At 43.6% G+C, this 11,766-nt stretch overlaps 1 protein-coding gene across 1 annotated transcript in view; it reads left to right on the forward strand.

Moving 5' to 3' along the window:
- The window catches only part of LOC107119731 (ankyrin repeat and KH domain-containing protein 1-like), a 118,775-nt gene that overhangs the window by 86,222 nt on the left and 20,787 nt on the right, over positions 1–11,766 (forward strand). Inside the window, exons 26-28 of the mRNA XM_015422313.1 lie at positions 1,380–1,554; positions 3,383–3,839; positions 5,296–5,442. Of these exons, the coding sequence (XP_015277799.1) occupies positions 1,380–1,554; positions 3,383–3,839; positions 5,296–5,442 (779 nt within the window). The remainder of the gene's footprint in view (positions 1–1,379; positions 1,555–3,382; positions 3,840–5,295; positions 5,443–11,766) is intronic.

Consider the following 11,766-nt stretch of genomic DNA (forward strand, 5'->3'; position numbering starts at 1 on the left):
GTTCCGCAAACATTGCAGTGCTGCACTCCTCTCACTGAGCCTTCACCACTCACGTGATATGGTAGATGCAAGAGGGAGGAAGAACTAATCAGGGTCTGAATGATCCTCAGTTTTGGGAGTCGTCTTCTGTTCTGTGCCTGTACCCTTTTCGCAGAGGCTAGCAAATGGACCTTTGTGCTCAATAGAATTGAAAAGCCTAGCCCCCACCCCAATTATTTCTGGGTTAGAGAAGAAGAAGAAGAGTTGGTTTTTTATACCCTGCCTTTCTCTAAGGAGTCTCAAAGCGGCGTACAATCACCTTCCCTTCCTTTCCCCACAGTAGGCACCTTGTGAGTGTTCTGAGAGAACTCTGACTGGCCCATGGTCACTCAGCAGGCCTCATATGGAGGAGTAGGGAGTCAAACCCAGCTCTCCAGATTAGAGTCCGCTGCTCTTAACCACTACACCATGCTGGATCTCAGAAGGGCCCTTGCATTTTCTGTCTCCTCCCACCCTCACCTTTTCCCTCTGAACACTCTTGTTGCCATAGAAGTAAAGTAACCTAGGAGAGGGCCTTCTCAGCCATGGCACCAAAAATCTGGAAAGGGGAGGGCTGTGGCCCAGTAGCGGAGCATCTGCTTGGCATGCAGAAGATCCCAGGTTCAATCCGTGGTATGTCCAGTGGAAAGGATCAGTTAGGAGATTATGTAAAAGACCCCGAGACCCTGGAGAGCTGCTGCCAGTCTGAGTAGACAGTACTGATCTTGATGGATTGGTGGTCTGGTTTGGTATAAAACCGCTTCATGTGATTTTGTGTGTGTTAGCGTTTCCCCCAGGGAGGCTTGTGTGTCCCCTTCTGTTCCCATCTGCCACTGGCGGCTGAACATGGTTTTGTTTGTTTGTTCTCCATGATCCCTGTATGTATTTTAGTTCCAGCTTTAATCGTTTTAATTATGTGTTTCATTGGTTTTAATGGTTCTTACAAAGTGGTTTATAGTGTGTGTTTTAATTCGCTATGTGTCTTATGAGGGCAGAAAGAAAGTATTAATTTTATTAAAGTTATTAAATTAATTAAAAATTAGGCAGAACGTCAGAGAATTGGGGGGATGACTTCTAAATTGCCAGAGTAAAAGAAATAAGTAGCAGAAATGATTCATTATATGCACCCATGTGTATGAAAATAAAATCACCTGTAATAAATCCTTATTAAAACATGGCTTGTTGTAGAGCGACAAACAGTAATTGTGGGTTGGCTTGTGTGTTGAGTGACTAGCTCGTTCTGGGGTTCAATTGGTAAGTCTGTTCTGCTGCCACATCAGTGTAACTGGCAAGTATTCAAATACAAATTCCTGTTTGACCTCGGCATACAGACATTTAAATAGTCATTTGTTTTTCCACAGTCCCGAGAAGAGAGCAGGAAGCAGGCTCTTGCAGCAAAGAGAGAGAAGAGAAAAGAGAAGAGGAAGAAGAAGAAAGAGGAGCAAAAACGAAAACAGGAGGAAGACGAAGAGAACAAACCTAAGGAAAACTTAGAGCTGCAGGACGAAGAAGATGAAGAGGAGAATGATGATGATGGTGAGGGACTCATTTGCCCCTCCACTTCCTACTTAATGGTCGAGTTCAGACTGGCAATTTGAAGCACTAGGGAGTCGTGGCAAAGAAAACCCAGAATAGACCTGGAATGGCTTGTTCCCGGTATTCCCGTTCACACTGCAGCAAATGAAGTGGGAGAATACCGTGGAGGAAGCGCAAGGGAGCCCGGCGGGCTGTTAGCGTGTTTTCCGTACTCGGCTGCGCATGGGCGCAGCAGCAAATAGGGCAGGATCAACTCCACACTTCCAGTAGTGCCAATGTCTGACCTTCTCCAGGAGGGTCCTTGCGCGGCCACCATGTTGCCGGTTTGTCTCCCGGGCGATTGCCTGGGTGGAGCTTTTACTCGGCACGCTGGAGCGTCCCGGTCATGCGCACCTGCACCTGCCATGGAACCAGCTGGCGCCTATTATCAACTACGGGTTGTTCCCGCCTTAGCAGCGCTTGCGTTCACATTCAGGGAACCGGAATCAACCCGCGTGCCACACGATTTGCTACCACTTCCACCAGGTATCTTTTAAACTTGGGGGGGAAACGGCACAAGACGGCTTGAGTGCGTCTGGGGGACGCCTGAAAGGTGTGCCTGTGTGAACCCTCCCCTTTAATCTGCTACTGAAACGCTCCTGAAAAGTTTGCCTGCTGGGCCAAACTGCCGGTCTGAACACGTCCAATAGATGAAAACTTTGTTTAAATCACTGAGTTTTCCACAAGACTGGGTCTTGTGTGGGTCTGAACACATCCAATAGATGAAAACTTTGTTTAAATTATTGAGTTTTCCACAAGACTGGGTCTTGTGTGTTAAGAGTTTAGAACTAATCCAAGCTGCAAAGTGAAAAGGATTTTTTACAGCTAGCTTGCTAATGTATTATAGATACATTGTGCAGGGAAGTACTTCTTGGGGGTGTCAGACTGTCCCAATTTTGCATATATTGCATTCTCATTCTCCCCTTGTAACCTTTCCCTTTCTTCCCTATATGTCCCATCCCCCCCCCCCCCCCCCAAAGGGTTTATACACATAATCTAGGTGGCAAGTCCCTTGGGGATGGAGACCTGTCCCATTTGCTTTTCTTACTCTAGGGTGCCATAAACATTGATTGTACTGTATGTTTACCATTTTGTATCCTACTCAGCCACCTTCTGTTTGAAACATCTCTTGTTACCTAGAACTGTTGTGGTGCCACTGTTTCCCAAGACACTGGATAAAAAGAAGCCCTCAGCAATGTAGGAGGAGCCTACACTGCAGCTCCTCCCATATGTTCTAAATCATCTCATGTAACTTGGTGATACAGGAATAACTAGTGTCACAGCAGGTGTTATGCCACCAGGGTAGTAGAAAATCCTGGCCTGTATAATCATTTTGCTAAAATGCACTTTTCCCCTGAAGCGTTTAACTTAACCTTTGATTCATCATTCCCAGCTGAAAATGAATCCTAGGTACATAGACTGCATTTGTTCACACTCATCCCTTGTTACCTTTATCTGCCTCTTTGGTCATTGTGGGTTCCTTCCTGTCAAAATTTAAACTGTAAACTCCTTGGATTTTGCCTAACTCATTACTCTGACGGTATAGCTAATGAACAGAAGAAAAACACAAACATGCACTTCCTAAAGTAACAGGATTAAAATAAAGGCTTCTTATTTAATTCATTCCTAGTAAAGTGCATTTTAAATAGATCAGGCTTCTAAAAATTCTTGTATTAGCTTTAAAAAATGCCTTGGACGTGATGAAACACGACAGCTTTGAAACACTTGAATGAATAATTATGGTTTGGGGTCATAACTTAAATCTGTGTGGTGTCCTTTTCTGTTTCAGTGGATCAAGAAGTTCCTTTAGAGCCTCCAAGTGCAACTACAACTACTACTATTGGAATATCGGCAACATCAGCCACTTTCACAAATGTTTTTGGGAAGAAGAGGGCCAATGTGGTGACAACGCCCAGCACAAACAGGAAAAACAAGAAGAATAAAACAAAAGACACTCCTCAAAATGTGCAGATCATTTTACCAGACCAGCATATAAGTCTAGCACAGCAAAAAGCAGATAAAAACAAAATCAATGGCGAGCCCCGGGGTGGTAGTGCTGGCGGGAACAGTGATTCTGACAACTTAGACAGCACAGATTGCAACAGTGAGAGCAGCAGCGGTGGTAAAAGCCAAGAACTAAACTTCACGATGGACACTCACTCTTCGGGTGACAGGCGGTATGCTTCCGTACTCCTCCCTTCTCAGGAAGACAAGAACAACGCCTCGGCTTCCAAAGTGCAAACCAGGTAGTTCTTGAACATGTTTCCTGTCTGGGCCTTGTTAAAGCTATTTGTGGAAATGCTACATGCTACCTTGAGAGCCTTGGTCCATCTCTGTCACTGGCTTCTCAGAATGGGTTTTCATTTTGTACAGAACTCATACTGAAGCATCGTTATACTGTAGCCTGCATTATACTGACTCAAACCATGGGTCCATCAAAGTCCGTCTTGTCTACTCAGACTGGCAGCAGCTCTCCAGGGTCTCAGGCAGAGGTCTTTTCCCATCACCAGGCTCATTGTCCTGTTTTTGTGAGCCCCTTGAACAAGCCTGAACCAAGAATATCCTCTACCGTTGGAAACCCCCCCCCCCCTGCCTTCATAGATCCTTGATGGAAATTAGTTGCCAAACAAATCAAGCCGTATCCTTAAATCTCCTTGACAGGGTACTCCAATGAAAATCATGATGAGCACTTGACACCACCACCCCACCCACCCCGGCTGACTTGCTGATGCTGCTTGGGTCTGTCCCATGACTTTGCAGGTCTCTAGATAAACAAAACACAATCATTTGGCCAGATATGCCCACACACCAAATTTTCTACCAGGCTCTGTTTTGTTGAGAATTTTATATCCTGTATATTATCTCTTAGTGTTCTCAAGCTGAACATACATCTTTTAGAAATGATAATTTTGTTAAGTAAGATGACACTCCTGATTTCATAGGAAGCAAAGGTGGCGTTAAGAGTTTAGTTGGTTTGTGTTCATATTTGTCTTAGAAAGGTCTGGCTGTGTCTTGTGTGTGTAGCTGTGAACCTTGCATCGTGTTACAGCTTCAGCATCTCGCAGCTGGTGAAAAACTACCCCCCCACACACCTGGTTTACCCTTAACAAATGAAACTGTTACTGCCAAACGAAAAGGGAAGGAACTTTTGCCATTTACAAAGAATAAAATTCCAATGCCTGGTTATTTACCCCCTGATTAAGCATGTGAAGGCAGTGTTTCCTGTAAGAAGAAAACATACTCTTGGTTCTGCACTGCCTGGATGTAGGTTTATGCCTGTTGAGCACTTTGGGCATCCTAGTAAAGGTATTGAGCCTTCGTCCCCCGTTATTGGAGCTAGATTCAAGTCCAGTAGTACCTTAGAGGTAAACAAGATTTGAGAATCAGTTCTCTTCATGAAATGCAAGTCAGGATGGAGATCCCTTAGTCCTTCTGTCCCAGTCAGAGCAGTGTTGCAAAGAAGGGTTGGGATGCAGGGGTACAATGCAAGATGTAATCACCTTATCTCTTGAACAGCTTGGTCTCCAAGGTGCTGTTGGACTCTCTTCTGCTGCAAACGAACACAGCTGCTCTCTGAAACTATTTTCTTATTGGTTAACTGTTCATTGTTTAATGGAGTGTGCAAAAGGCAGTATTTGGAGAAGTACTTGTTTTGATGGCTCAGTAGTGAGAAATTAATAATCAACCCCTCTTTATTCCTAGACTCGAAGGTGAAGCGAATCCAAATTCATTATCGGCAACTTATAAGCCCGTGTCCCTGCCTTTAACATCTCCAAATATAAAGTTGAACCTGACTAGTCCCAAAAGAGGACAAAAAAGAGAAGAGGGCTGGAAAGAAGTAGTGAGACGGTAAGTGTGATGAAATGAAGCCTGATCTCTTATGTGAGCATGGGAAGCCGCCATCTAGTTAATATCATGTTGAGAAAGTGGATACAAGTAGGATGAATATTGATGGAAGATTTGGAGAGCTTGGTTACATTTAATGTTTAGTGCTTATTTATTAAAAACCTCATAAGCTCATCTCCCCCCCCCCCCAATTCTGCTGAAAAGTAGGTTTTACGTGCTGTGGGATGTAGGAGCAAGAGCAGTGTTCTCACTTCTGCACTCTCTCCTCTGACACACAGAAAGATCAGTGTACAATTGGGCTTTTTCACACAGCAAGCCCATGCAAAAGTTTTGTGAGCCCGAAACTCCTTTTTGCAACCCACCAGTTGTATAACCAACAATCCGGGGCTGTGTATAAAGAGGAATACAATTTTATTCTAGCATCTGTGTCTTCCTTATGGTCTCTGTGCAATCACACACTGGGTCTGTACCAGTGCAGAAGGTAACTCCAGAAAACTCTGTAGCTCTAGCCCAAGAATTGGCACTCCATTTGCCTCCCCGAGGGAGGGTTACTATCCCTTTGTGCACTGATCCTGAATATGGTGCACATAGATACCATGGTGTCTGCTGATGCATTTCCTGGAGCTTGTTTCCTTCTTCCCCAAAGCAAAGAGCCAATTCTGACTTTCCTTCATCTTATTGAAGCAGGATGTTCTTCCAAAGAGGACAAGAGGCATCATCTTTGTAGGGAGAACCCACTTGGCTTTGAACCTTCCAATATCTGGAACTCCCTCCACAGGGAAAATTCGGTTGTCTTCTGCCAGTGGGTGAAGACTTCTTTGTTTTGTTTGGTGCACACACACCAGTAACTTTTATTGGCCCTCCTCCCTGGTTATATTATTATGTGTGTTTGTATGTATATGTGGCTTTATTGAATAGCTTAAATTCTTTCTATATAAATGCTGCTTTAATGTTTTAATGCTTTGATGTTTGCTGCCTTGGGAAACCCTGTTTGAGTGGAAAGGCAGCGTAGAAATGTTTTAAACAAATACTGTGTGATTAGAACCAGCCCCCAGTGGCAGTAATTTTGTGGCTACGGGCTCAACAAGATTGGGGACCTCTGCCTTTTTGCATGCCTTGGAGTGTGACAGGTGGTTTACTGAGTAGTTCTTTTCAGACACTTGTACAGTATGGTTCTCTTGAGAATTGTTTTTTTAATTTCACTTTCCTTCAGTATTCTTCAGCTTCTTTCTTCCATGTTTACTGCACCCCTTCTGTTTTCTCCCTGTTAAGTCTACTGCTGTCTTCATCACTCTGAGGAAGCTTACCAAGCTCTGGAAAACTTAATCTCTAGACTTAGAACCCTATTTCAGGATAAATCTTTATCGCCCATAGAAATGGTTCAGCCAGTGGTGCTGACTGAGCAGCCTTGCACAGAGTCAGTACAGCCATCATTATCTTCTCCCCCTAGAACTAAGGCTCTACGAACAAATTCCACACTCCAGGCAGCCAGCCAGCCACAGCCTCCATCTCAACCATGCTTGAGCCCGGACAAGCACAGCAGAGAGTCTAGCGAGCCAAACAGTAAAGGAGCAGCTCTGTGAACCTCACAAATCCCTGGGGGAAAAGTTTTGATCCCCTCCATTCTGACACTAACTTTACCTTACAATATGCCATCAGTCATGTTTCTGTACTTACTGAGCTTGTTCTGGAATGGTGAACCTCCTCTCATGGCAGCATCACATCTCGTGTTGTGGTTGGTGGGGAAATAGACACTTGCACCCTTTCCAAAACACTCTTCTGTTCAGTCCCTACAAAGGTCTAGCAGATCTCCAACAAGATTCCACTTACCACATCTGTCTCCATGTTGATGATTGAATCAGGCACCGGAGAACTGTAGAGGGTCACTCCAAAATCTGTACCAGCTCTTTCAGTGAGACTCTGCAATTTATCCTATCTACTTCTGGCTTGATGGTGATTGCTTTTGTCCCATTAAGACACAAATTGAAATATCCTGTCTTGATGCCTCTCCGCATAATCTAGATCCCCTCACCACAAATATTATCCACCTCTTCTACATGGCCATCCTCTTGAGTCATCCACTTCATTACCAGTGCTTGTATTGATGCCACCAGTTCCTGATGCATTGCTCACTGTGGTAGCCGTTCCCATGGAAACTCCCATCTTAGTAACTAGCTGGCGCGCCATCACTGACTGTGCCACAACTTTGTCCAGTGCCACCAATTAGACAGCATCTACTATATATGCTATCCTAGCAACTCAGAAACCTTCCTCTGTCTAATTCAGCATCAAATCTTCTGAATCCTTGAACTCATCTTAGACCTACTAAGAGACCGTTCTCCAGATCGCATTGTAGGGGACCGAGTCTCTTCCGCATTGTTAGAATCTTAAATTCTACATGGATAATCAAATTATTAGTACAAATGCTAGAGATGGTAGTATAACAATGGAAATAACTGCTAATAATCTGTTAAACAGAGTCTGTTAAACATATTCATTATATTGTATGCTAATTTACTGCTCACCTACAACCTATATATATGGACTGGTAATTTCCATTTCATTGTATCTGAGGAAGTGTGCATGCACATGAAAGCTCATGCCTTAAATGAAACTTTTTTGGTCTTAAAGGTGCCACTGGACTCGAACTTTGTTCTGAGATAACTGCAGTTTTTCAGCCTATCTAATCAAACACTCATAGTGGCACTCCTGAACCTAACAGTGTCTCTGCAAGCTACTGAAGTATCAATGCCCCTGACATCATTGCTTAGAAAATCAGTACCGAGTCTGCTTTTGGGAGTGGGTGAAGTTGTTATGGTATGTCTAAAGCCAGTTTGGCGTAGTGGTTAAGTGCACGGACTCTAATCTGGGAGAACCGGGTTTGATTCCCCACTCCTCCACTTGCACCTGGCTGGATGACCTTGGGCAAGCCATAACTCTGGCACAGCTGGGGTTTTTTTTAAATCTTTTTATTAATTTTTTCATAAACAGATTTCAGTAGTATAACTTTGAACAGATTTCAATAACTTTGCATACAATTTATCATGTAGAGTTTTGGATATAGCTTTCATATATAGACAATAACGACACAACAAAAAACAAATTAACATTAACTGTAGGCATGCTAACAAGTGTTTCAATTTCAACTTAGGTAGTTATTTGTTTCGAGACCAAGGTAAGGGAGCAATTCTCCTATTCATTCAGAACCAATTCGCACTTTAGCACTATCTTACATCATAATTTCAGTGTTGTGATGACAGTTATTGATTTAGTATGGATAAGTATGTTAAGTTACTAGGTTGCAGGTCAGAGGCAAAAAGGAATTCCATGAAGGGAAGCCATTTCTTTGCAAAATTGGACTGTTTGGGGTAGATTTCTGAACGACGAATGTGATCTGTTATCTTCTCCAAGATTAAGTGGTCCCACACTTTATTCAACCAGCAGGATCGAGATGGGGCTTTATCTGCTTTCTATCTAGCTGCAATGGATGTCTTAGCCGCTACTAGAAGGCTAGTGATAAGGTCCCGATGGATTGATGGTAATACTGTTGCGTCCCATCTATCCAAAAACAATAAGGCCGGATCAAATGGTATGTCATAGCCGGTGATTAGTTTGATTTGGGCAAGCACGTCATGCCAGAACTTTTGGATGTGGTCACACTGCCACCAACAGTGTGCGAAGGTGCCGATATTTCCACATTTCTTCCAGCAGAGTAGTGAATGTTTTGAGGGAGGGGAAGGGAAAGGAGCTTGTAAGCCACTCTGAGACACCTTTGGGTAGTGAAGGGCGGGGTATAAATCCAATCTCTTCTTCTTCTCTTCTAAAGCTAGGGTTTTAGTAAGTGGATCTCATACTTCCTTGTTTAAATTAGAGTTTGGGGCATGGCAGGGTTGTCCCTTATCTCCACTTGTATTTGATTTGTGCACTGAGGTTTTAGCAACTAGGTTGAGACAACAGGAACAAATTATAGGGATAGAATATTACGGGACATGCTTTATGCAAATTGTGCCGTATTTACACTACAAACCCCAAACAATTCTTGTTCAGCGCTGATTGAGATTCTTTCACAGTTTGGCCAGATCTCAGGCTACAAAGTCAATTCAACCAAGTCTGTACTTATAAGAGTCAGTGTAGAAGAAAGAAGGATCACTGAGATTACAGGTTCTAACTGGCAATCCTAAAATATCAGGTATTTAGGCACTCACTTTTGAGAAAGGATTGATGATCTGGTTATGAATAACATTACCCAATATTTCAGAAGCAAATATGAAAAGGGACAGCACTCAAAATACATTAGTTTGGCCAGATTGCAGTATTGAAAATGAAAGTATTGCTAAAATTCCTTTTCTTCTTTCTGGCCATAGCATTACTATTTCCTAGTAATGTATTAAATAAAATCCAGAAAAAGTTTGGCCATTTTATCTGGGACTTCAGGAAAGTAAGAATACAAAATACGGTTTCAGATACTCAGCCCACACCAATAAGAGGTGGCCTTGCAGCACCATGCATAGAAAAATACAGTCGTGCCTCTAGATTGGTAGCTGTCATGCACTGGTTTCAGCATGCTGGAAAACAGAGCAGATTGGTCTGTGTAGCTGGCAGAATGCAAATGGCTGGAGAAACTGGAACAATTAGGTCTAGATCTGGGATGGCATCAGTTTAGAACAGCACTGTGGTACAAATTTAAAAACCAGTGGATGCATGGCTTTTCTCTTATTATTGCCACTGATACTTGATAAGGAATTTAACAAAGTTAGGAAAACAGGTAGATTTTCAAATTGTGTAGAGGCTGGTTTAACTAGCTTTGTAAATTTTCCAGAAGCAGGAGCTATAATATCATGGATGGAGGTTACACACAAAAAAGGATGACAGACCTATCCGCTTCTACAAATTAAGAACTGCATTCAAATTAAAACAGTCCCAAGTTTGTATTTTAGGCCTTTAAATATGAACAAAAATCAGCACATTTTACAAAGCCAAAAGCTTTGTTAGCAAAAATATATTCTATATTGAGGCATTTAAAATACAAAGAGGGACTTTACAGAATAAAATAGATCTTTGTGGTCGCTGTGTAGTCCCGCACTTTGGTTGGGTGCCTGCGTACGACCTCATCTGGAGAATATTCTAGAGCTAGCCTCAGATGTTTTTGGCAGGCTCTCTCTCCCACTCCAGGGAGCAGGCGCTCACTGCTCATGCCTGGAGCGAGGGAGAGAGCTGCCTCCTGCTCAGTTCCTTTTCGACTGCCCTTGTGTTCACGCCTCATATCCTGTTTCGCCTCAGCTACGTATACTGTTCTTCCTTCATTTCTTCTTACTCCTTTCTTCTTTTTTTGTCCTTTGTCATTCTTTGTCTTTTTTAAAAAAAGAAATTTGTCATACTGTCTTTTCTTTCTCTTACCTGTCACCCTCCCCCATCCCTTCCTTCCCTGGTCGGGAGCGTGTTTGCATGGGCTGTACACTCTTTTAAGGCATGTCAGTGTTACACTTATAAAATTCCTTCTAACAATGAACTCGGCTTGTGTTTGCTTTGTCTCAGTGAGGAACACTGTGTTGACCTGTGCCAGCACTGTGCTAAATTCACCAGACAATCCTGTAGAAATCATGCCACCCCCACCCCCACCCATCTTCAAGCCCTCCTTCTTTAATCTGCGCTGCGGCCCAGAATGTCCTCTGTAGTGTCTCACTTGACTCTGCCGCCTGCACAAAAGAAAGAGGACTCTTATTTCTTCTGTGGGCTCAGCCAAGTCTTCATCAGCTAAGAAGCATTCAGATGACTCTGGCACCACAACTTCAAAAGTGAAACAGTCGAAGCTAGAGGTGCCTCATGCTTCGTCAGTGGTCGATCCTGTCATAATATCTGGGCTCTTGACTTTGACTCCGGTAGCGAGACTGGCTTCTGCTACTACTGAGTCTGCCCTGCCTCATTAGGAACACCCTCCAGTCTTGTCATTGGTCTTATCCTTGTCTGCAGACCAACTTCCACTGGGGGCAGCAGGTGGTTCTAGTACCCTCTCGCTTGCCTTCAGTGGGGCGTCTGCCTATCACTCCGAGGCCAAGTTACTGACAATGGTTGCCTTCTCAAGATTCCCATCCGCCTTCCCAATTACTGGACTGTGGAGATTGCAATTATTGGGATTGTTCATCTTCTCGATATCGGAGGTGTGACTGTTGTCACTACTCTTCAAGCTCGCCCTCTCCTTCAGCCTGTTGGTCTCGATCCCCATATTGTTGAAGGGGTTACTGTCACCGGAGATCTCGCTCTTGCTCGCCCAGCTCTGATTATGATTGGCACTTTGACCATTCTTCCCGGCACTACCGCTCTTTGAGT

This window comes from Gekko japonicus, unplaced genomic scaffold (genome assembly GCF_001447785.1).
Source record: "Gekko japonicus isolate JY-2015 unplaced genomic scaffold, Gekko_japonicus_V1.1 scaffold738, whole genome shotgun sequence".
Lineage (NCBI taxonomy): Eukaryota > Metazoa > Chordata > Lepidosauria > Squamata > Gekkonidae > Gekko > Gekko japonicus.